This window comes from Patiria miniata, unplaced genomic scaffold, assembly GCF_015706575.1.
Source record: "Patiria miniata isolate m_02_andy unplaced genomic scaffold, ASM1570657v1 HiC_scaffold_6, whole genome shotgun sequence".
NCBI classification, from domain to species: domain Eukaryota; kingdom Metazoa; phylum Echinodermata; class Asteroidea; order Valvatida; family Asterinidae; genus Patiria; species Patiria miniata.
Window position 1 is genome coordinate 10,415,477 of NW_024037073.1, and position 25,108 is coordinate 10,440,584.

General features: G+C 38.8%; 2 protein-coding genes across 2 annotated transcripts in view; one reads left to right on the top strand and one right to left on the bottom strand.

Annotated features, from left to right (window-relative positions):
• Positions 1 to 68: 68 nt before the first annotated feature.
• Positions 69 to 3,475, top strand: LOC119743541 (sphingosine 1-phosphate receptor 3-like). The gene is made up of 3 exons (XM_038219967.1): positions 69 to 244; positions 1,957 to 2,016; positions 2,198 to 3,475. Exon 3 carries the CDS (start codon positions 2,229 to 2,231, stop codon positions 3,141 to 3,143), a length of 915 nt encoding a protein of 304 aa, XP_038075895.1. The 5' UTR covers positions 69 to 244; positions 1,957 to 2,016; positions 2,198 to 2,228; the 3' UTR covers positions 3,144 to 3,475.
• A 6,995-nt stretch (positions 3,476 to 10,470) lies between these two features.
• The window catches only part of LOC119742841 (deleted in malignant brain tumors 1 protein-like), a 44,364-nt gene continuing 29,726 nt past the window's right edge, over positions 10,471 to 25,108 (bottom strand). The window contains exons 5-13 of the mRNA XM_038219042.1: positions 22,862 to 23,179; positions 17,913 to 18,227; positions 17,358 to 17,660; positions 17,060 to 17,248; positions 16,617 to 16,724; positions 16,081 to 16,269; positions 14,115 to 14,303; positions 12,552 to 12,663; positions 10,471 to 10,708 (exon numbers count right to left, since the gene is read on the bottom strand). Of these exons, the coding sequence (XP_038074970.1) occupies positions 10,471 to 10,708; positions 12,552 to 12,663; positions 14,115 to 14,303; positions 16,081 to 16,269; positions 16,617 to 16,724; positions 17,060 to 17,248; positions 17,358 to 17,660; positions 17,913 to 18,227; positions 22,862 to 23,179 (1,961 nt within the window). The remainder of the gene's footprint in view (positions 10,709 to 12,551; positions 12,664 to 14,114; positions 14,304 to 16,080; positions 16,270 to 16,616; positions 16,725 to 17,059; positions 17,249 to 17,357; positions 17,661 to 17,912; positions 18,228 to 22,861; positions 23,180 to 25,108) is intronic.

Below are 25,108 nucleotides of genomic sequence, written 5' to 3' on the forward strand. Positions count from 1 at the left end.
TTGCCATATGGACATTACTCCATGCTCCATGTAATGAATAAAGACGATGGCGGTTTTATAGAGTTTGGCTCTCAACAACAGAGAAAGATTTCAAATAACCCTGTCGGCTAAACTCTGCCATTCTGTGTAGATGACACGAACTACCTCCCGAGGGTCAGCGTAACGCGTCTTTTATGATTCCGCCAGGCTGAACTAAAACACCGTACTTGGTTGCTGTGGCAATAGGCACATCGCTGAAATTGAAGTAAGTTACCAATACAATTTGGAAGGACTACAAACTTCCTTTTTTTTTAATCTTGAACGGATCTTGCGAAATCCTATCAAAAGTCGTTTCTATATAGCTGTATCTGCTCTACGTGCATTACTTCGATCGACTCATCTAAATAGTTCGAACATAATCAATGGATTCTTTTTTTTAATGTGTACGAAGTGAATTTATATAAACAACAGTCTATACGATAGCTTTATATCTTGTACAAGAATCTACTCTACGTACGTTACTTTGATCGACTAAATCAATCAGTTAGAACCTAATCAATTATTTTTTTTTATATTATACCAAGCGATATCATATCAATAAAGTAGTATGTACAACCACTTTATATCTTCTGCATTTGTACAAGGATCTGCTCTAAGTCCGATCGATTCAAATGTTGAGTTAGAGCACAATCAAATTATTACAACACAAGGGAAGATCGGATCTACGCCCTTTCAAACGAGTATGCTAACTGTCATCGTATCTGATTTTGAAATAGGTACACTTATAACCAACTTCATCGAAAAGACGGTTTTGTATTTACAATTGGGCCGAAAGTATCACATCCGTCGGTGAACAGATGTTAAAAGTGTTGGGAAAATACAGGGTAAGTAAAAAAAAAACGAAACCCAAATGTTGGGACCGTTGTTTTAGAGAAGTTCTACATGTACCATTTTTAAAATCTAGGATATAAAAGTCCAAATCATAAGATTTTTTTTAATACAAGAATAATTCAAATCACTTATGTACTTTTCAAGTTACGGAATTTTAAACACAACCACCGTTTAAAAATTCTGTTCACGGATCGCAAAAATAGTTCAGTGTTCTTTCAGCAAAACAAAAACAAATCACATAAGGATGTGTGTGAATTGTTTTCGTTTTGCTGAAAGATCAAGAGCGCGCACATTTTTGGTGATCCGTGGACAGAACCTTAAAACGGTGGTTGCGTTTAAAATTCCGTAACTTAAAAAGTACATGAGTGATATAAATGATTCTTGTACTACAAAAAGCTCATGAATTGAACTTTTATATACTAGATTTTGAAAGTGCTACATGCAGAACTTCAATAAAACAATAGGCCCGACATTTGGGTTTCGTTGGTTGTTTTTTTACTCACCCTGTATTACCTCTAGGCCTACATTAATTACCACCAGCTAGGTCATGAAACTCCAGTTTTATTAATAATACGAAAGTATGGGTTCTTGGCGTAAAAAAGCCATCGAATTTAGAGACCTATACGGATTTATTTTGCCATTTGCCTTCGAAACGGCGCTATATCTGTGTATCAGAATATCAATATTAAATCATATATACGAAGTAAACTACAAACTAAATAACATTGTGTAAAGGATATTTAACTTAAATAAGGTTTGAGAAGAAATGAGGGTTAGCGATTGCTATTAACTGCTACCAGTGAAACGTTATCTGATAGTTCTACATTATTTCTTTGACTGCTGCTACCGAGTCTGTACTATGTCGAGATACCTATAATTATATACCTTCATTATTTGATGCACATATCCCAACCTTGCAATACAAATCTTGAGGTCAGCGTAAAATTCAAATGTGCCTCATGCAGAGTAAAAGAACATGCACATGATGCCAACGCAGATTAGGGGCTTGTCATATGTCAGTATTTTACACAGAGCTTTAGCAATACTCGGTGGAAAATGTTTTATATTTTGTATACTACTTTTCAGACATTGAGATAGCGGAAGATAGCGAGATAGCGGAAGAGAAATCAAATTTCTACACAACTGGTAAGCGGACGAGTTTTTCCCCTTTAAATGTATTACGTCTACAAACTAAACAAAGACATTGCAATCAAATTAATTATAAAATAAGGCCGTTGTTGTCATGACAGCTGGTGTTTAAAGTGTCACCAAACGACATGGAAACCTAATATCGTCATAATGTGTTTTTTTGTCCACTTCAATGTAGCACGTAGTATCAGAAAGAAATTCACTGCATCATGGCTGACAGTTTTATAACTGCGATGAAATACTCCATGACCGTTGGCTGTGCAGTAGCCATAGTCGAGAATCTCCTTGTGATTGCAGTGTTTGCTGGAACTAAACGGCTCCGCCTCAAATACTACGCATTCATCTTCAACTTGGCCCTGGCTGACCTCCTGTTTGCCATTGCAGGACCAACCATTCCTTGGATTGAGTCTATTTTTTCTGAATGCCTTACTACCGCAGCCTACACGGTGTCAGTATTAACTATTTTCTCTGCTGCTATCAATCGTTATCTAGCCCTGTCCATTATGCCACCGGCTCGATACGATTCACTGGTGACTGGGTATCGTCTGATCGGAGTGTGCATCCTTCTTTGGTTCTTTGGTCTTGCCTATGGCTTAATGTTATATCTCATATCTATATCTGACCCCGATGTTATCGTCGTAATACGCACTTTTGGTTACTCACTGGTAGCGTTTATAATTTGGGTTATCACCGCGCTTGCTTATTTCTTGGCTTTCCGTAAGATCAAACAGTATACTCCCCCTCTTGCATCCACGGCAGGTATAAGTGCCAATATGGAACGAGACCAAACCCGGGTCCAGCAGACTCGTCGTTTATTAATTCTGTTTGTTCTCATTCTTATGACGTCATTCTTTTCTTGGATGCCGTATGGCATTCTTTCGTTGATTACCCACTTCAAACCAAACCTTTTTTATGATATAACTGTCTTGGCATTGATTTGGCTTGGTGCCTTGCTTTACACTCTGTCTACTGTAATCAATCCTTTGCTTTACTGGTGGCGTCTAGATGGTTTCAAAGAGGGTTTTTATGCAATGTTCTGTCGTTGTGTCATCAAGGCAGAACCAAGAGAAACTGAAATTGTGATGTCTCAAAATGAAAATACAGTGGCAGATACAAGTTTGTAAACGTATGAGAGAGTACGAAACAAAAAGTAAGAATATATCTATTTTAAGTGTGGTTGAGGGAACACTTTTGTGATTATCGAAACACATATATATTCTTTTGTGATTTGACGAATATCCAAATTGTTATTTTGACTTTTTAAGTAGTAACTTATAAACAAATCATCATTGTAAATATTTCTTATGGAGTTCTTTTGTGATTGGACTTTTTGAAAAAGTAAAGTCTGTTATTTAAATTGATAATTTGGGGTGACCCACCCTGCAATATTAAGGGAATACATGTGTGTTTTGGAGGTATTATAACACACTGTTTAAGACCGGTTTGAGTCTGGATGGGCGATAATTACCCGAGGCGAAGCCGAGGTAAATTATCGCCCATCCAGACTCAAACCGGTCTTAAATAGAGTGTTATAATACCTCCAAAACACACATTTATTCCCATTCATAAATACCTTTTCGGTCCAAAAAAAAAAAAATGTCAAAAACTAGACGTTGCCAACCATTTTGTTCAACAATTTTACATCATGTTTTACGAAACACCCCTCTGACTATAATATGGAATGCCCCTCCACAACTCGTTAACTATATAGGGACATTGGCGTGCGTGTCGCGCGTACTGCGCGATGTCGCGCAAAACGCAGCTGGGCTGGTGAAGTGTGAATTTCGGACCTTGAAATACTGATTCACTGGTATAGTATATTGCGCATGCATACGGGAGGAATTTGGACGTTCAACCAATGCATATATATAAAAAAAAAATCGTCAACTGAATATGTATGAGGTATAGTAAAACAAATATAACATGGTTTATTTCGGGTGGACAGTCGATATTAGCTTCCCTCGGTATTGGAAGTTGACAAACTAGTTTCCTCGGCTTCGCCTCGGGAACTAGTTTGTCAACCTCCAATACCTCGGGGAGCGAATATCGACTGTCCACCCTCAAATCATGTTATATTTGTATACTATCCGCCCATGGGAGTGGGAAATACTATTCAACAGTTAGGATTATGACGCAGTATTTGTGTGAAAATGCATGCTGGTGTGCGCGTTCAGAGTTGCGCGTAGCGCGTATTGTTCCAAAGAGCCAGCGCTACAGCGTTGGGTTCAAACATTTTCATGAAAGGGTGGTTCGGAAGAGAGAAATACATTTTCCTGCAGTTTTGTATTGACAAAAAGTTCAAATATATCAAATGACAAGGATCTATATGTCAGTTATATAAAACAAATATTGAGTGGCTTTAAGTTGTGAAATGGGAAGAATATTATCGCTCGGTAAAATCTGGACTTTTCCAGTTCACTCGGCTTCGCCTCGTGAAATGGAAAAGTCCAGATTTTACCTTGCGATAATATTCCTCCCATTCCACGCTGAGCCAATCAATATTTGTATACTTTATCATCCGTTTAAGACCTGCCACGTGACGGGCTCTCGACCAATAGGAATGCGTAATTTGTCTGAGGTATTTATGAATTGGAGTTTTATCGCATTATTGCAATTTCTTATTTTAGTTTTGAAGTAGAAACATAGAAACATTGGTAATTTATAAACTATAGTGCATGGCGCAATTAAAGTGATCTTAATGATGAAATTCACAATTGTTCGTAAATCATATTATTCATTTTAGTTCCTGTAAAAACAAATAATGTGTTTTTTATTATATGGATACATTGTGGCTAAAGGTAATTTTGTGATTATCCAAGAATCGTTGGCTCGTTCAAAAACTATGAACAAATCGGTTGTAAAGTATTGTTTAAGGAGCTCTTTGTGATTGCATTGTTAAATGGTACGACCCATTCTAAATATGCTTTTTATTAATCGTAAATGTACCCTTTTGCATCATGTTAAATCCGTGCACATTCATTACGTTTGCTGTATAGGCAAGTCCAGCGTCAAATGTTTGGTCAATATGAAAACTTCTTGGATCCAGAAAATGATTCAGAGAAGTGTCATTTTGACTCCTCATTCGATTCTTGGTCTTCGCCAGTGTTTTCGTTATATTGTGTCTATTTTCAAAGGTCCATTTGTTATTATCTTTTCGTAACACTTGTCTGAATACTTTTTTTTCCCATATAATATTGCTTTTGATTATTCAATGCAGGCCACGTTGTTTGTTTTTTGGCTTGTTTTTGGTGGTTGTGTTATTCAAAGTAATAATCAGCAATAAGTTATACATTTTATCTTTTCAAGCCCATGAAATTCATAGAAATGTTATTTGTGTATTTAATGCTTGTCTAAAAACATCACATAACAGTGACCCCATTGTATATGTCTTGACTTGTTTTAAGTGGTGGTGTTATTAAATATTAAAATAATAAACAAGAATTGCATCAATCTGAATTAAACTGTTTCACGTCCGGTACGCTGACTGTCCATGCAATGAGTTATATTCTTTTCAAGGCGAAAACCCATAATGTGATAGAACTGTTATTACTTCACCGACTATGTCCTGATCTAATCATTAATATATTGTGAAACAACATCATCCCAAGTGGTTATTTTATTTTCAACCCTGCTTCCAATAGTATCCCCTATGGATGGAAACTCGCTTTCGTTCGTTATCAGCCAGCGATTAAGCCTACATAGCAACTGTTAGATAAACCTAGATTTGTTTGCAACTGGGCCGAAAAAAAAAACACATTTCGTAATTAGATGTGAAAAATGTCAGGGAAAAGTACAGATTTTAGTCAATCTCTTAAAAACTCAAGTATTAACTATAACAAGAAAGACTTCCTGTTTACAAGGTGGTTTTATTTCTGTGTATCTGAAAATCAAATGTGAAACCGTATATTTGAAATAAATACATATTCGGTAATACATTTTTTCTTTACCCAAAACAAATCAAATCTTAACTTTGCGACATAATTTTACTTAAAAGATATTGAACTCAAATGAGGTCTGGCAAAGAGGTTTAGCGTGTGTTATTGCCACAAATTAAAGGTGATCTGGAAGTGTATAATGTTTTTCTTTTCGACAATTTGGGTAAGTACATCACTTACCCTTTAATTTGAGACATCTGTGCTTTCATTTTTTGATAATGCACATATCCCAACCTGAGAATACCGGTTGAGGTCATCGTAAAGTCTGCTTTGTTTTTAAAATGCGCCAGAGAGATAGTACAACATTACCAATGCAAATTGCCGGAATTCCATGTTATTATCATACTAATTAATACGATTAGAGGAGGTATTGTAAGGGTTTGTTCCTAAATATGCGGATGAAGATTTACATAAAACTCTAATTAATTGCTTGTTTTAATGAATAATGTTACAAAATGCTGTTCTCATACATCGATAACATAGATTTATTATGGGATCGCATACAGCAACGGTTTTTATATAATTTCTACATGTGCAGCTGCTCAATCCTCACATATCTTGTGCAACACTCGTCGGAGTTTCTGAAGTAAAAACTGAATGGAAGGCCTACAGACAAACGCTAGTAACGCCGTTTACATCTTGCAGTAGGACAAAATATGTTTATAATATTATTGAAAATACTGTTTAAAACAACTCTTTAATCACTGTGTAAGAATCTACTCAACATTCGCCACTTAAATCAAGACAATAATATTATTTCCATACAGATACCGAGATAAAGGTAGAGAAATCCAACCTCTTACACATTTAAGCGGTGTAAGTTGGCTTCTTTTCACGTGCACAATTTCTAACAACGTAGCCAATTTCGTAGCCAACTTATTCTTATTTCAAAAACACAGATTACCTCATGGCTCAAAGTTTTATGACTGCGACGAAAATGTTCCATGACCGTTTGCTGTGCAGTAGCCATAGTCGCGAATCTCCTTGTGATTGCAGTGTTTGCTGGAACTAAAAACTAAAAGACTCCGAATCAAGCAATATGTTTTCATCTTCGATTTGGCCTTAACTGATCTCTGTAACAACTTTAACAACCAACGGCCAACGTATCACCAACTAACAATTCGTCACCGACACCACGAACTGACACCCGGTGGTCAGCGTTGCAGAAATACAAATCGGAGACGTGTTTTGGGAGAGTGCGCGCACACACTGCGCATGCGTGCGCGCACTCTCCAAAAGCACGTAAATATTCGTTTTCACGAACTGACACTCTCTAACGCTATTGCATGCGCGCACTCTCCGAAAACACGCAAATTTTGGTTTTCACGAACTGACACCCTGTGCAGAGTCACTTCGTAGTAACAAAAAAAACAAGAATTGACCAATTTCTTGAAAATTCATTATTAAAATTTGCTTATTTTAGATGATTTTAGCAATTTTAACTTCGTCCTGTTAAACTTCATGATACAAACTGCTAATATCGGTAAAAAATAAAATCTCCATGTTATGCAGATGGTGTCAGTTCGTGGTGTTGGTGACGAATTGACCAACTAATAAATCACTAACCGATAACGTAAAACAAATTGACCGATAGTGTAGTAGAAAGTACACTATCAATCAATTGTTGTTACATTATCGTTCCTCCCGATAATGTGACAAAACATGACTGATAGTGTAGTAACATGACTGATAATGTAGTAACATTTACTACACTATCAGGTAGTACACGAAGTTAGGCAATCGTCCAGCAAATGCTGAAAGAGTGCAAAATCAATACTCTAGATTTTAGCAAATGCTAAGAGTATAGTAAAAGCAATTACTTCCCCTTATGGTTCGTCATTAATTAATAATACATAAAGTAACAAATAATCATTGGAATCATGTGGCGTTAAGGATTATCTATTCTCAGTTCATTTACTAGTAACATTTGAAGTACTTAGCATCAATAAAGTATTCTATATACATCGATATTGCTGAACTGCTCCTTCAACTGTGGACAGTGAAACTGGATGACATTAATTTAAAAGCAACCACTGATTTGTTTTACGTACAAAACAAGAGCTACCTTTTATGCACATTCACTATGCATTTTAAGGCACGTTGGAACATTCACCCCAGCAAATCATGGTTAAAGGTACAGTCCATCATTTGCAGCTATCCAACAAGTAGCTGACGTAAATATTATTGAAAAGCTTACTTGGTTTAAAGACAGTAAGGGAACTAAACTCCCTGTGAAATTATTCCTTCTAAAATGCTGCCGTTTAGAAGAAATACATAAAAGAAGGCCTTTCCAACGATGCGTCTAAAGACGCATCGTTGGAAATGTCCGTTAGTAGTTGCGTTGACACGATGCACAGACGCGCGGTTCAGTGCGCGACATCGCATAAAGCTGCAATCGGCTCAGTGAAAACGTGTCTCGGACACTGAGTTCAGGCCCAATTCAAAACATGACTCGAAACTTTTGATTTGAAATCGAGATCCTAGAATATTGTTTTTTTTCTCTCGAAATGTACAGCACTCACTGAGCTGAAACTTAATCAGGTTGGTTGTTCAGCACCATTCTTTAAATTTTGAGCACTTTCATTTTGTTGCTCAAAACGAACAATTACAACTGATGGACGCTACCTTTATTATGACATTTGTCCGGGTCTAAATGACACAGAAAATAATCCAAATAATTGTCATTGTGACTCCTCATTCAATAATTGATCTTCATCTGGTCATTCATTTCAATGTGTATTTGAACTGTCCCTATGCTATAATAATGTTCGTATGGTAACAGTTGTTTAGGCTTAGTGCTGGTAATCTAGGTTTGTTTTAATGCGTTTTTTGGTGGTGGTGTCAATAAAATAATAAACAAAAATTGAATTAAACTGAATTGAACCGTGTCACGTCTGGTACGCCGACTCTATCTGCAATTAGTTATATTTCGAAAAAAAAATGCATACATACAACTGACTAGTGTGACGTGGGATATTACGTTTTTAACACCCGAGGGGCGCAGAACACCCAAAGTGAAGCTATTCGTCCGAGGGGGTTAAAAAATGTCATATAAAACAAAACACCAAAATTATTTTGTTTATCGTGCCAACAACTTAAAATGACAAGTGTTTGTAACTTACTGTGTGAAAAATAGATTAAAGCACTGCGATGTAGCCTTTGATAACTGTAGGTTTTGATGTCCTGCTGGACACGAGACTAAGCGTTTGACGTTGCAGTTCTCATTGCCCAAAGCGCGCAATGAACGCAGTGCGATATCACCCTCAGGGTGAGACATGCATTTTTATTTACCAGACACGTGGCCGTCTTAGACCAATGAAATTACAGCATCCAAGCCCATGATAAAACACTTATTTGGTTTACCGATTAAGTCCTTATCTAATATAATTACAATGTGACACAAACTCATCCCACGGGATATTTATTATAAACCTCGTTTCCAATAGTAACCCCTGGTTTGGGAACTTGCTTCCTGTATGCTGATTCGATACAGCAATAGCAGGTAATGGATTAATCTTGTTGCCTATTTGTGTTTTGATTTCCAATGTGTATGCCGTATTTTAACATTCACTGTGGCATTCCTCTAGTATTTTGCTTGTAGTAGTATGTAATGTGATACTGCATGTACTGGCTGGATAGGACTGTGACAAAAAACAAATTGTGTTTTCGGATCCCACGTCGCGACGATTTTATTCTGTTTCTACCCCGGAAACTGCACAAAAAAATAAACGCTGATTTAAAGCATAGCCAGGCACCAGCTTAGTTCTAATTTGCATACACGTATTTGCAAGATGTTTGAACATGCCAATGATCCAATATCAGGGTTATTGAAATGGTAGTGGTGGGAGCGTATTGCTCGACACCATGGAAACGAGTTTCATAAATTGTGACAGAGATCGTTCCAGCTTAGACACTCAGTATTAAGTACCAAGTTTCTAAGTGACGCTATAGAGGCCTACCGGTCCTTTCGAAGGGAATGCTACAGATTTTCCAGGGCACTGAGAAAATCACTTTAAAATGTCGACAAAATTATATCACCCTCATTCCCCTTCACGATATAAGTGAGGTTAGATTATATTTTAAATTATTTAATATTTGCATCACATGCACAATGTACCGCCGTTGTTGCATTTTTACAATCAGTGATAAGAGTTACCTCTTACTTTTGTGGGAATTGTTATTTAATTATTAAGTGGCTGATTCCATCGATTCTCCTTGAACATTATACCGGGATCCGCCATTAAGCATTCAACATTCGGCGTCTCTTTTTTATGTTTCTCCACACTGATTTTGGTCGGTGGCCGACAAATGTCAAAAAACTTTTACAAAAACAAGTCATAGGCGACGATTCCTGTCCGAGTAATACCTTCGTTTCCCCGCTCGTAACTTTTTTTTATTTTTACTAATTTCCAGTATTTCAGGTTTTAAATCATTGCAATCGAGTTTTCTTTTTAAAATTCTTTTAATCACTAGAATATTGTATTTTATCACCAATACATACAAAGACTACACCGGATCAGTATTGCACGTTGCAATATGTCTCGCATGCCTCCTTAGTCGGGGTTTTGTCAGGAATCGGCGGAAGAGGAGCATTACGACGTGGCAAATCAGCGTAGCTGTTAATAATGGCATCGTCGAGGATTGTTTCCTGGTATGCCAGCTCCGATGAGGGTAGGGCGCCCCCTCCAGAAACGGTACAACTGAGCACGGTAGCATCGCGTCTGTTCTGAACGGGATGGTTCCGTGCTGTTCGCCTGCTAACAGGAAATAAATTCAGTTCAGTCGTCAAAGCAACACTGTTCAAGACAAATCGCCCGTGGTGTCAACTTGGCTGCACCAAATTAATATATTTTAATGTAAATAAAATGCTGCGATCAGAAAACACGAAAGCAGATCTCGGCCATCGAGCGACAAAAAAATTGAAACTCAGTACATGCATAGAGCAACTCTTCCTTAACATACCCAAGAAATGTCATGACTATAGGTCAAAGGGTTTTGGAACTATGGCTAATTAATTATTCTGCTCTGTGCACACGACGTATTTGCGAAAATTCAGTTTTCACGGCGCGTAGCGCCGGAAATTTTGTCGCTACGCGGCAACCCGTGGTTCGATTTTTATGTTTTTGGTATCAAAAGATGCGCAAAGCTCGCGGCTACAAAGTCATAACAGCTTGGGTCGCGAATTTTTTTATTTAGAGGCTATTGCGGAAAGTGTTCAAGGGAAGGGCAGATTCCGCCCCGGCCCATTTAGGGTTAATGGAGTGTTGCACGAAAGCCAAGAGAATCATCGTGGTTCAATAAAAAAAATGTTCCATTAATGAACTGTGTTTAATTCGATTGAAAAATAACAATTAATCTTTCTTCTTCTTGTTCCCGGACAATTACTCTCCGCGGGTTTTCTTGTAAACAGTTAATGGTATTAACTTGTAACTTTGAACATATGTCGACCATGATCCCCAGTGGTGCAATTTGCCAGATGACGTCATCAGGTATCAAACAACGAGCGATTTTGGTTCAAAATATATCAATTTTCTCTCATTTATGCCTCAAGAACTAAAGGTATGGTCACGTTCATACCTTGTGACTTGATAGACTATGTCTTGATAAATATTTCGGATTACCAAAGTCAAAGACGCCTGACTTTTTTTCCCTGGGACTACCGGAAGGTCCAAGTTTGGTGAGTTAAAATATAAAAATGAGACTCAAATCAAAATAAAAAAATTCTTCCAAACAGTTGTCGGGGTGATAATTAAACCTGACATGAACCTGGTCCCTGGTACAAAGATACACAATTGTTTGACGTCATCAAGTTGTCATTACGTATCAAATCAGTGATTTATGGGAAATAGTTGAGGGTCGCGTTCGTTTTCGTGTGGTGGTAGACGGTGCCTTGAGTGACACTTGTTATTCCTGGGTAAAAAAAAAAACCGCTTGACCCTCACTTCCGGTGTTGGCGGAAATGCAATGAAAATCTAATATAACTCGAAAACAAAATAATAAAACTATAGGCCAAATAGCTATATAATTTACACATGCATTCACACGCGTTTGTTTATGGTGTAAATGGAGGTTTTTCTTTTCCTCTTCCTTTTTCCTTTGTTTGTACTATTTTTTTTCGCAACAGCTCTCATTGGTTTTGTACACGATTTCTAATCGAGGTCGTCCTTGATTTGGTTCCAGTCCTCGATTTACCGATGATGTTGCACGTGTGTGTCCTCCGTCGATTTACACATTAAACAAACGCATGTTTACGTGAGGACATTTATTTCATTTCGTGTAGTTAAAGACAAACCTGTTAAAAAAAAACATTTTACTGACAGTGAAAACTCTTTGTACGAATGATAATTCTGCTCTGTGTACACGACGTATATGGGAAATTCAGTTTTCACGGCGCGTAGCGCCGGAAAATATTTCGCTACGTGGCAACCCGTGGTCCATTTTTTATGTTTTTGGTATCAAAAGATGCGCAAAGCTCGAGGCTAAAAAGTCATAACAGTTCGGGTCGCGAATTTTTTTTTTAAGGCTATCGCGGAAAAAGTTGAGGGGGGGGGGGGGCGGGCGGATTCCGCCCCGGCCCTTTTAGGGTTTAAACCTTACCTTTTTATCGCGAAAAGAGCAACAAAGAACATGATAATGAAAATCACACCACCCGCTCCTCCGCCGATGATTGGTTCCACCGGCAAGGAAAATTTTGCTGGGGCAGCCATAACTGAAAGAAATAATAAGATCTTTGCCATTAACCCAAAAAGGGCCGGGCTATTCTGATCATCTCTCAGCCGGGGGGAGGGGGGATTCTGCAGCACCTAAGATCTCGGCCATCGAGAGACACAACAATTGAAACTCGGTACATGCATAGAACAACTCTTTATGAACATACCCAAGAAATTTCACGTCAAAGGGTTTTGGAATCATGGCTAATCAATAATTCATATGCATGAATGGTAATTAACCTCTGTGTATACGTATATGGGGACATTCAGTTTTCACGGCGCGTAACGCCGGAAAATTTTTCGCTGCGAAACAACCCGTTGTCCAATTTTTATGTTTTTGGTATAAAAAGATGCGCAAGGCTCGAGGCTAAAAATTCAGAATAGCTTGGGTCGCGAAAGAAAATTATTGTGAAAGCTAACACGGAAAAAATTGATGGGCCGGAAACCGCCCCCGGCCCCTTTAGGGTTAACAATGTGTTTTTATGCAATGTTTCTTTTTGGAGGATTAAGAAACCATTAATACTTAGGAGACGCACTAACGTCTCATCCTCAGTGTCGAATGTATCATTCTTATTCATTTTTTTGTCAAGACGTTGGCCTTTATTAAAGGATAGTTGATCTTTAATGCATTCAGCAATAACGTGTCGTCAGACTGAAAAAAACAAAGTCGTCGAACTTGAAAAACCTTTTGGCAAATCGGTTTGTTTTCTGATCTTGTGTTTTAAAATTCAGAAATGAAAGGATCAACAATTATTATCAGTTGAAACTTGGCTAAATGTAGACTCAAATAATTATCAAAGAATGCGTGTTTCAATTGTGTTGTTCGTTTTAGAATGATCGAAATTGCGTCGGAAACATGAACATTTTAATTCTGGTAATTGCCCTTCCGCAATGTAATTAAATGATCTCTCTATGCTCAGTCCTGTTAGAGAGCTTGAGAAAGAAAATGAAAAATCTCACTCAGGTGCGATAATGTTTTTTCTACACAGAGTAACTGCAAACTATATCAGTTTGTCACACTGACCTGATTCAGAAGACAATAAAAAACTGATTGCATACACACAAAAAATTAGTCATTGAAAACAGCACATATTATTATGTGGAATATACGAATTGCAGGTTTGGTTCTGGGGATTGAGGCTGTCTGAAAAATTAGTTTCTTTTTAGTATTTAAAAATGTTAATTTTTTTTGTATTATTTAAAGATGTGGAAAAGGGGGAGAAGGGGAGGTGTTGTTATTACAAGTGCCGATTCTGAAGTGCTGAAGTAACCACAAAACTAAAAAATACATCAAACGTTGCCCAACTCCACTGCTAATGACAAACAGTGAAACCTTTTGCAAAATGAGATAGGTAAAAGCACGTGCCTTGCTCTTTGCAATCCAGGTTTGTTTTATCTTTTTAAAGCTTTCCAGCTACTTTAAAGAAATACACTTATTTGAAATCTTTACCTTGATTGCATACGGCAACCGGCAAAGACCACGTGAAGTCTGACCGACAATATCTTGTAGTGGACCCGCTGAGATGATATCCGTCAGGGCAGGCATATTCGACTGAGTCACCAGGAAGGTATACCGTCCGATTGCCGGACACCACGATGAGGACATCGGATGAGTTGAAGATCAGCTCGCAGTTGGCAACTGACGATACAAATTTTATCACATACAATTTTATCACATACAGTTTAACACACTTTCAGGGATTTATCTTTAGGTTACATTGTCACAAAGAAATACACAACAAACAAACAAACAAACAAACAAGCAAACAGTAAGATCATATGAAGTACATTTATCACTGTCAAAGATGAACATTACTATTTTACACTGTCAATACTCGACTGCGATGATTGCTTTGGAACGTAGTCGAACGTCCTCACAATAAAAGAAACAGTTGCAACCGACTAACCTTAAATAGTTCGGTGAGTACATTTAATTGTAAAAAACCTAATAACAAAGAGAACTGAAATGACTGTTTTCGCAGGGTTAACCCTAAAAGGGCCAGGCTATCTGATCATCTCTCAGCCGGGGGGGGGGGGGGGAATCCGCTCCCCCCTAAGATCTGGGCCATCGAGAGACAACACATTTTGAAACTCGGTACATGCATAGAACAACTTTTCATGAACATACCCAAGAAATTTCATGACTACACGTAAAAGGGTCTTGGAATTGTGGCTAACTAATTATTCATATGCATGAATGGTAATTAACCTCTGTGTACACTACAAATATGGGGAATTCAGTTTTCACGGCGCCGGAAATTTTTCGCTGCGCGACAACCAGTTGACCGATTTTTATGTTTCTGGTATCAAAAGATGCGCAAGGCTCAAAGCTAAAAAGTCTGAACAGCTGGAGTCGCGAAAGAAAATTATTTTTAAAGCTATTCCGGCAAAATTTGAGGGGCTGGATACCGCCCCTGGCCCCTTTAACGTTAACAATGTGTTTTTCTGCAATGTTTCTTTTTTGCGGATTAAGAAACTATTAATCCTTAGGAGACACACTAACGTCTCATCCTGTCGCTTGTATCATTCTTTTTCATTTTTGATCAAGAATTGGCCTTTATAAAAAGAACACTTAACCTTTATTGCATTCAGCAATTAAGTGTCGTCAGACTTAAAGAAACAGTCGTCCAACTTGAAAAACCTTTTGGCGAATCGGTTTGTTTTCTGATCTTGTATTTTATAATTCAGAAATGAAAGGTACAACAATTTTTATCAGTTGAAACTTGGCTGAAGGTAGACTCAAATAATTGTCAAAGAATTCATGTTTAAATTGTGTTGTTTATTTTTGAACGATCGAAATTTTGTAGGAAACATAAACATTTTAATTCTGGTAATTGCCCTTCCGCAATGTAGTTATATGAGCTCTCTATGCTCAGTCCTGTCATATAGCTTGAGAAAGAAAAAAAATCTCACTCAAGTGCGAAAATGTGGGGTTTTTTTCTACACAGTTGTACACATCAAATATAACTGCAGACTATATCAGTTCGTCACACTGACCTGATTCAGAAGACAATCAAAAACTGATTGCATGCCAAAATAAAATTCGTCATTGAAAACAGCATATATTGTGGAATATAAGAATTACAAGTTTGGTTCTGGGGATTGAAGCTGTCTAAAAAAATAGTTACTTTTTAGTATTTTAAAAATGTTTATTTTAACTTTATTATTTAAAAATGGGGAAACGGGGAGAAGGGGAGGTGATGTTATTACAAGTGCCGATTCTGAAGTGCTGGAGTTACCACATAACTAAAAAATACATCAAACGTTGCCCAACTCCACTAATGACAAACAGTCAAACCTTTTGCAAAGTGAGATAGGTAAAAGCATGTGCATTGCTCTTTGCAATCCAGGTTTGTTTTTATCTTTTTAAAGCTTTTCAGCTACTTTAGAGAAATACACTTATTTGAAATATTTACCTTGATTGCATACGGCAACCGGCGAAGACCACGTGAAGTCTGACCGACAATATCTTGTAGCGGACCCGCTGAGATGATATCCGTCAGGGCAGGCATATTCGACTGAGTCACCAGGAAGGTATACAGTCCGATTACCGGACACCACGATGAGGACATCGGATGAGTTGAAGATCAGCTCGCAGTTGGCAACTGACGATACAAAATTCACAATAATACTCTCAGGAATGTATCTTTTTGTTACTTTATCATAAAGAAACAAACAACAAACAAACAAGCAAACAAACAGTAAGATCACATAAAGTACATTTGTAATTTTTAAAACGAACTTAGCCATTTTGCACGCTAAATTGTTTTATGCAAACTAAACTGATATTTGTTCCTATTTTGAATACGCACGACTGTGATGGTTGCTTTGGAACGTAGTCGAACGTCCCCACATTCAGAGAAACAGTAGCAACCGACTAACCTTAAATAGTTCGGTGAGTACATGTAATTGTAAAAACCTAATAACAAGAGTACTGAAATAACTGTTTTACCATTTTCACACGTCATCCCGTCGTACCCTGCAGGGCATAGGCAAGTGTACTCGCCGGGTGCACTAGTGCACGTACCCCCGTTCACACAAGGTCCAGCGACACACGAGTCTATTTTATGGGAAAATGATAATGTCAAACAATTGTGGGTGGGTGGGGCAAGGTAAAAAAAAACATTACAAAAGGTAGATCTTTTGACTTGCCAGTATTCCGATGCACGTTTCTTTTTAACTTCTTCCCCAATAGCAGACACACTATTGACTACATTAGATATTGTTATGGATGCATACATGAAATGAAATAAAGACTGCTATAGTCAATTTTTGACAAAGAGTATTGATGCTCCTGTATGGCCATAAGATTTGTTCTTATTTCAAAAACTTAGTCTGACTTGAATGAGGGCAAGTTTCTAAGAAATAAAGACTGCAAGGATTTGTAAATAAGACCTGTAATGCATTCAGCTGGCTGTCCAGACCATGTTAAGTCAGACTGACAGAACCGTGAAGCAGACCCGCTGATGTGATATCCGTCGGGGCAGGCATACTCAATCGTTTCACCAGGAAGGTATACAGACTGATAACTAGATACCACCATCAGGACATCGGATGCGTTGACGGTGAGCATACAGCCATCGGCTTAATAAACAGGGAAAAAAATAACAGAATACAATTGAAATTCGGTTAACAATTTAAAATGTGAGGATACTTCTCTATATCGTCGCTCTCCGATTTATTTTCAGCTTACCACATCGGACTCCGGCATCCTCGCCATGCCCGCAAGAGTGAATCCCAAGTCCCGGGTGCTCGCAATCTACCACTGTCTGCTCGCTACCGACGCAGTTAAGAGAAGACAGAAGTATCTCCTGCCCGTCACCCTGACCAAAGGCTGCTTCTCCTAATGCTTCAGTTGCTCCATCGTAGCCTAATTCCCGGCAGACAATATTTGCATCGGTTAGATCCCAGCCATCATCACAGACCGTTCCCCAGGCACCATTCTCATACACCTCCACACGGCCTTCGTTGGGACTGGAACCACCTACCAGATGAACTGTGATTAAAATAAACGGTACTTATTTTTATGTCTACAAAACAATAATCTACATAACAATAAACCAACGTTTCTCCCGTTTCTGGTCGGTGCGCGAATCGAAGAACCTGCTCGTAGGCAAAATCATAAATTAATTTGTTCGATATGGAACATATCGAAATGTTGTCTGGATTGACAAAGGAGAATCCAGCCTTTTGACAGGGATATTCTGATGAGTATTGGGGTACAAAATTAGGTCACACAATGTATTACTTCGAGGTTGACAAATGACTCCTGCGTCTTCACTGTGACCACAGTTATTGACTCCAATTCCACTGTGCGGACAAGAGAGCAACTGAAGTTCAAATCCAGAACACATGACATCGTCAAGAAGAATGGGTCCGCTTCCACTTCCATAAGACCCGCCTGGTGTAGCCTCGGCGGCACCAGGAAAGCCCAACTCTAAGCAAGCCACCTTGGCGTCATCTAGTCCCCAGGAGTCGTCGCAGACTGTGCCCAATTCACCGTTCAGATCAATCTCTAGTCGGCCCTCTGCAACGCTATGACCACCAACAAGACGGAGTATGCCTGTGGAAATATAATGTTGGCAGTTTTTAGGAGAGACACCTTTGAGGTTATTTCATCGGACACATATTCTAATTTGGACCTTACGCCCTCGTCTTCCCTCTATAGTTCTCCCATTTCACTGAATTTCATTTTAATTTATTTTATTCGAAAATGGGATTGATGAATTAACTGTGACAACAAGAATCGAGCAAAGACAACAAATACTTGTATATAGTCGTTGTCATTAGGAAAACATGAGAAAAATCTGTTTTAGACGTAAAGTTTGCAATATGCAAACTCGATTTCGTCTCCAGCTTCGGTTTTCGACTCTAGCTCCATGATTTGCGTCTCCTGACATGAGAAACTCCCTTTTCTTTAGCATAGAAACACCAGACATGTAATACGCAAGGCCAAGTGTTGTTGTAGTTGCATTCGGTTTGAGCGTGAAAGAATACTTAAGATTTAAAAACAGGCAGCCGAAAATCGCAGTAAACCATAGTAAACCGAAGGTTTGGGCAACATGAAAAAGCCACATGATATTTTATATTTACAAAGAAAATATAGAAAATCTCGTTGGTTTTATAACTAACGCGATAGCCTTTGCCTTAATTGCCTATTTACTTTTTACAGCAGCGGAAAAAAGGTATTCGAAACATGAACAAAAGCCGCTGTCGAAGTCAGTATGCAATGCAAGTGCAAATTCTCTCTAGGAAATCGGGTCCCACAGCAACAAAAATAGTACAGTATATTTGCATAAGTGCACTAATTCAAATAGTGCTCCATCGGCTCGATTATTAGGACTCAATCCTGTATCCTGAAATTCCTTCGAGTGACAGTTATAAAGCCCATGCATGCTGTCACACATTCACGGCTTGGAGCTACATATATCTACGGTTTAACCCTAAAGGGGCCCGGTTATTTGGACCATCTCTCAGCCGGGGGGGGGGGGGTTCCGCCCCCCCCTAAGATCTCGGCCATCGAGTGACGAAAACATTTGAAACTCAGCACATGCATAGACCAACTCTTCCTAAACTTACCCCAGAAATTTCATGACTATAGGTCAAAGGGTTTTGGAATTATGGCTAATTAATTATTCATATGTACGAATGGCAATTCTGCTCTGTGTACACGACGTATATGCGAAAATTCAGTTTTCACGGCGCGTAGCGCAGAAATTTTTTTGCTACGCGGCAACCCGAGGTCCGATTTTTATGTTTTTGGTATCAAAAGATGCGCAAAGCTCGAGGCTAAAAAGTCATAACAGCTCGGGTCGCGATTTTTTTTTTAGAGGCTATCACAGAAAATGTTTGGGGGGGGGGGCGGATTCCGCCACCCCGGCCCCTTTCGGGTTAAAATGCGTGATCAACCGTGGGAGTACCGTATTTATCCTTAGTAAATCCGTGGTTAGCCGTTATCTTCCTTTGGTATTCGGGGAGGGGCTACGTAAGTTTTAAACAATTCTAAACTTTCGTGGTGAATCGTCGTGTAAATAAATCCGTAGTGCAACCGTGGGACATCTGTAGGACGGGTACATACCTATGTTCCCCAATACCTATGTTCCCCAATACCGATGTTCCCCGAAATCCTTACCCTATAACCCTAGCCCTAGCCCTAACCCTAGCCCTAATCCTAAGGATTTCGGGGAACATCAGTATTGGGAACATAGGTATGACGTCATCAGACCGGAAGTTATAATAAAAAGACCCTTTTTCATTTGAAAATTCCTGAAAAATCAACCATGGCAGGTTTTATGTTAGTTTTTACTTTAATTGTCGATTTAAGGGTAGGTCTAAAACATTTCAAAGCTTTGAGGCAATAAGCGAACTCGGACATGCCCTGCGCACGCTTAAAACTTCAGGCTGACAATACCTCTGCTCTAAAACATGCACAGAACATCTATATGTACATACACGTACGTTACGCACATACATGTACTTGTACATCGTATGTCAGTTAGCCTGCAGAGCACGTGTTGCCGAGGTCAAATCCTGTCCACATCACAGTGACCGTTTTAGCCGATTTTCGGCTAACTTTGACAGATTTTATGTTTATGCATGTGCATAGTCAGGGACGTATACTAAAAAATCATAATGCCGAAAAGCCCTATGTTACGTATTTAAAGGTGCAGTTTTTCTGAAGTGGGATTTTCCACAAGTCTTTTCCTATACAACACTGATATCTTACTGAGTAGTTCTGAACTTCAGCCGAGAAGGATCTCCATGACTACAGGTCTGATTGGGTTGAAACTTGGAATGCACCTAAACTGGAATGTGTTTTACATGAAAATTCAAGTGCCGTCACGATGATGTCATCACGTGACATGTGACGTCACAATATAGGTGCATATTTTGAAGGCCTTTATCTCCATGACTACAGGTCCGATCGGGTTGAAACTTAGTATGTACCTAAACCTGGATGCGTGGTAGATGAACATTTAAGTGATGTTACGATGACGTCATCACGTGATGTGACGTCGTCACGTGACATGTGACGTCATATTAAAAATTGCATATTTTGAAGGCCAATATCTACAGAACTACATGTCTGATTGGGTTGAAACTTGGAATGCACCTAAACTGGAATGTGTTTTAGATGGAAATTTAAGTGACGTCATGATTTAGTCATCACGTGACATGTGACGTCATATCAAATGTGCATATTTTCAAGGCCAATATCTACAGAACTACAGGTCTGATTGGGTTGAAACTTGGTATGTACTTAAACCGGAATGTATAATGGATGAAAATTGAAGTGACGTCACGATGACATCATCACGTGACATGTGACGTCTTACTAAACGTGCATATTTCGAAGGCTAATATCTACAGAACCACCTGTCCGATTGGATTGAAAGTTGGTATGTACCTAAACCGGGATGTGTTATAGATGAAAATTGAAGTGACGTCATGATGACGTCATCATGGGTTACGTGACGTCTCGTTAAAGATTAATAGATTTAATCTTTAAAAATCAGTATAAAATCAACCGTGAGAGACCTGATCATGATTTTTGCGGGAATTGATAGAATTATCGAGGGTCTTCATATTTTAAATATGTGCAAATAAATCACGTGACCCTTTCTTCTGGTTGAAACCGGAAGTGCTTTGTAATTTAAAATTGGTGAAAGACGTGAACTTGCTTTCAACGATGTTTGCTCTGGCTAAGTTGTTCTTTACCTTAATATTATAGTAATAGATGAAACTTTATGTGACGTAATCATGACGTCATCACGTGACATGTGACGTCATAATTCAAAGCCCTATGAGAATGAAATCACATATTATATGCCACCATTTATTATAAACAGAACTACACATCCTTCGTTGATGGAACACATATCACATGTCACAAAAAGCTACCGAAACAGCCCTATGTTTGTCCACAAACATATGTCTAGTTCTTAGTCGATATTCTTCAACAATCCGTCCATATTCTTGACAAACCGTGGTGTATTCGTGGAGATTCCTTAGTACAGTCGTGGCTATCCGTCCTGAAACAGTAGTACATTCTTAGAAAGTCAATTTCTGCACAAGTCTCAACGTATAGTTGTGCGAATGTTTACAATCTACGTTTTACGAGGACTGGATTTGATTCATAATTGTTGCTAGTTCTCTCTACCGCCGCGGCACGGACAAATAATCCCGGATCGAGGGACGATGTTCTCACCATTTTCGGTTTCACTACTAGCCCGTGATTCCTAAATCGAAACAATGTTTTCATGCTCCAACCTAATGAAAATATACAAACAATGGGCCCTGTGTAACAAAATAGTTGGATAGCGCTTTTCGTGTAAAGAAAAGGCAATTTGTCGAGTCAGGGGACCTAAATCATTTTATGGAGCTAGCAGGAGCATGAAGCCGGAGCTGGAGACGGAGCCAGATTTCGTATTACAAATTCTTCGGCTTGATATAATTATGGGCTGGCTGCAAGTTCTAAGTTCTAAGTACACAGAGCCTTGCTGGCAGCTACAGATCTCGCCAGCAAAACACATATAATGTAACAATTTTAAGGCTCGCAACACGTGCATTTACGGCGCCTATGTTACAGTGAGTGTACTCAGTTATTAAAGGGCAATGAAATGAATTTTACACTCAGTCTGATGCCTTTTTGTGGCATTAATCTGTTCCTCTGAAATGTGTCCAAAAATAGAGACATCACTTTTTTCCTAAACGTTTTTGATATATCAAAATCATTCCATGCTTTTCCAGACAACTGAGGACGTTCTGGCTGTGATGTCACATTAGAAACACACTCTCCAGATAACGATTTTGTTTCTTTGTTACCTGACCACCTGTGGAAATCAAAGAAGCACATAAAGAATACCAGAAGTGACGAAATATATCACTGGCCTGAAAATAACTGCACGCATATTTCATAACTTGGGGTAGTGGCGAGACCTTTATTATAACTTTAACCTGTCGTGATGAAAAATTCGAACGAAATGAGTTAAAAGTATTTACTCCCTCCGACTGATGATAAAACTCACAAATCATTTCCAGATTTATCATATTTATTCAGTCCCCCTCGTCACCCATTTTAGTTGTATTATGGAGCTTTCCAGCCTTCAAATGGCGAAAACTCGAAAACAATCTGAAATACATAACCAATTCCACATGTGCGGACAACTTTAAATATACTAGCGAATAAGTACGTACCCATGTTATTACAAACGACTCCTGCATCTTCGCTGTGAGAACAATCATGGTCAGCAATCTCATTTTGCTGACAACTCAGCAGGTTATTCTCGAGACCAGTGCACTCAACATTGTCCAGGAGAATTGAGCCGCTTCCACTTCCAAATAATGACCCTCCCTGAGTAGCATCGGTAGCGTCAGGGAAGCCGAGCTGCCTGCAAGCTACCCGGGCGTCATCTAGATCCCACAAGTCATCACACACCGTGCCCCATTCGCCGTTCAGGCGAACTTCAAGTCTGCCTTCGTTACTGGTGCTACCGCCAATCAGACGTAGATCGACTAAGGTGGAAATCGGAGAAAAAATAATTTCCGAGAATTGATGTCGTATGTTACGTATTAGGAAATCTCAATGTAAAATTAGTTTTCTATTACAGTTTCCCGGTGTCAAATTAAAAACTGATAAGTTAAACTAGTTTCTTGAAGTTAATTCATACACTGAGGTGGGTACGAAATGACTTATAGGTACCTGCATTCGATTGAATGGGTACAATTTGACACGGGTACGAGCTGACCTGTCCCTTACATTCGCTGTCTGAATGTCACGGGCAGATACGGTGGCGGCGTATATCATACTCCACGCGAATGCGAATGCGAAGCGAATTTGACGTCATGAAACGTTCGCTGCGAAATTCGACCGAGTTGAAATGTGCTCAACTTTTACGAATTCGCAGCGCGAATACTTGACACGACGTCGCGTTCGCTTTCGCTTCAGCGCCGAGTATGAACCGGGCTTTACGGTAGTACAACTAGTAGTGTGCGTGACGTGCGGTACGGTTTGTGGTAGCGGGAATAAGCAATTTGGGGAACAGGCTCGACAGCCTTGGTCAAGACTGCAGTTTTACTGATCAGAGCACATTGCACTGAACAATTTTTCATCTGTCTTTGTTTGATTCCTTTTTTAAAAATTTGATATTTTTTTCCTTTATTTTTTCCCCTCAGTTTTCACAACAGTGGTGTTATCTAAAACTTCTTAGATTTAATTTATGAAGCGTTTAATATATACTAAACATTTTATAGACGGTAACGTGTATATTGGATGGCGGAGCCACCGCAAATAAGCTTCGTCTGTTTAGGGTCTGGATCCGGTTCGTGCCAGTGTAAATGAGTGTAAGTGACACAAATATCTTAACACTTGTTAGCAAGGGAACTAGTTTCTTAGTTACATGTATTTTGGAAAAAAATATCAACGAGCAAACAGCGCGTGTGTGTGCGCCGAGTCACCTGAAACAACCTCACGACTGTTAAGAGGATAATTACCAATGTTTACCTGGTTGTGGAGAAACTAATCCAAAAACGGAAAAATGAAGATAACTTGTCTAGTCATTTTTGGAGTTAATTTGTCAACATTTTGTTCACTTTTCTACGTGCATGGAGTGTTCAAAATCCAGAAAACGGTGTCGCTTGAGGATATTTTCCTCTTTCATATCTCAGCTCCTTGACAGGGATTATTTACACAACAAGCCAATTGGACAAACTTTGCAAAAGACTTTTTTTGGAATAAAGATTAGATCAATAACATTCTTCTTAAGACGTTTGTTTTTTGCAATGTAAGTGCAAAGTGAGGCGTTTTAACTTCCAAAAGCTCCGGCGTCCAACAGATGCAAAAGGCTGGAGTAACGCCCAGTTAATACTTCATGCGAATGCAAATGCAAAACGAATTTCATCTTGCGAATTCGTGCACCGAGCGCGAAAAAAATTAGCAGTGCGATAAAACAAATTGAATAGTCGCGAAAATTAAGTTCATACTCTTTGCGAATCGTTAAATGCAAATTCCACCATTTGCTGGTAGAGCAAACTAAATTGGTTTTTGTGCACTGATATATCTGACATTTGAAGTGTGGCTCTACACATGTTACACACATGTTACTAACGTATTATTAAAAAGGACCCCTATAATAAAACAACCACCCCAATAAAGTCAAATAACAGTTCGGTTATTGATTATTGCTGAATAAGTTGTATTGCTTGTTCCGACAGGTCTGTTCAAGTGTCAAGGTGCCTTTGACAGGTTTATTGTACAATAAACAGAGAGTTTACAATCTTTCATAAATACCTTAGACAGTTTACCCACTCATATTGGTCGAGAACCCGTCATGTGGCCAAATAATGAGTCGTTCGTTACAACAAGTACGCACGGGCGAGGTGACAAACTTTAATGAGCTCTGATATCATCTTTTCATTTACATACAGCCAATTTCGGGTAGGTGG

Coding starts and splice junctions, on each gene's coding strand:
- LOC119743541 (XM_038219967.1), top strand. CDS start 2,229: ATGGCTGACAGTTTTATAACTGCGATGAAATACTCCATGACCGTTGGC.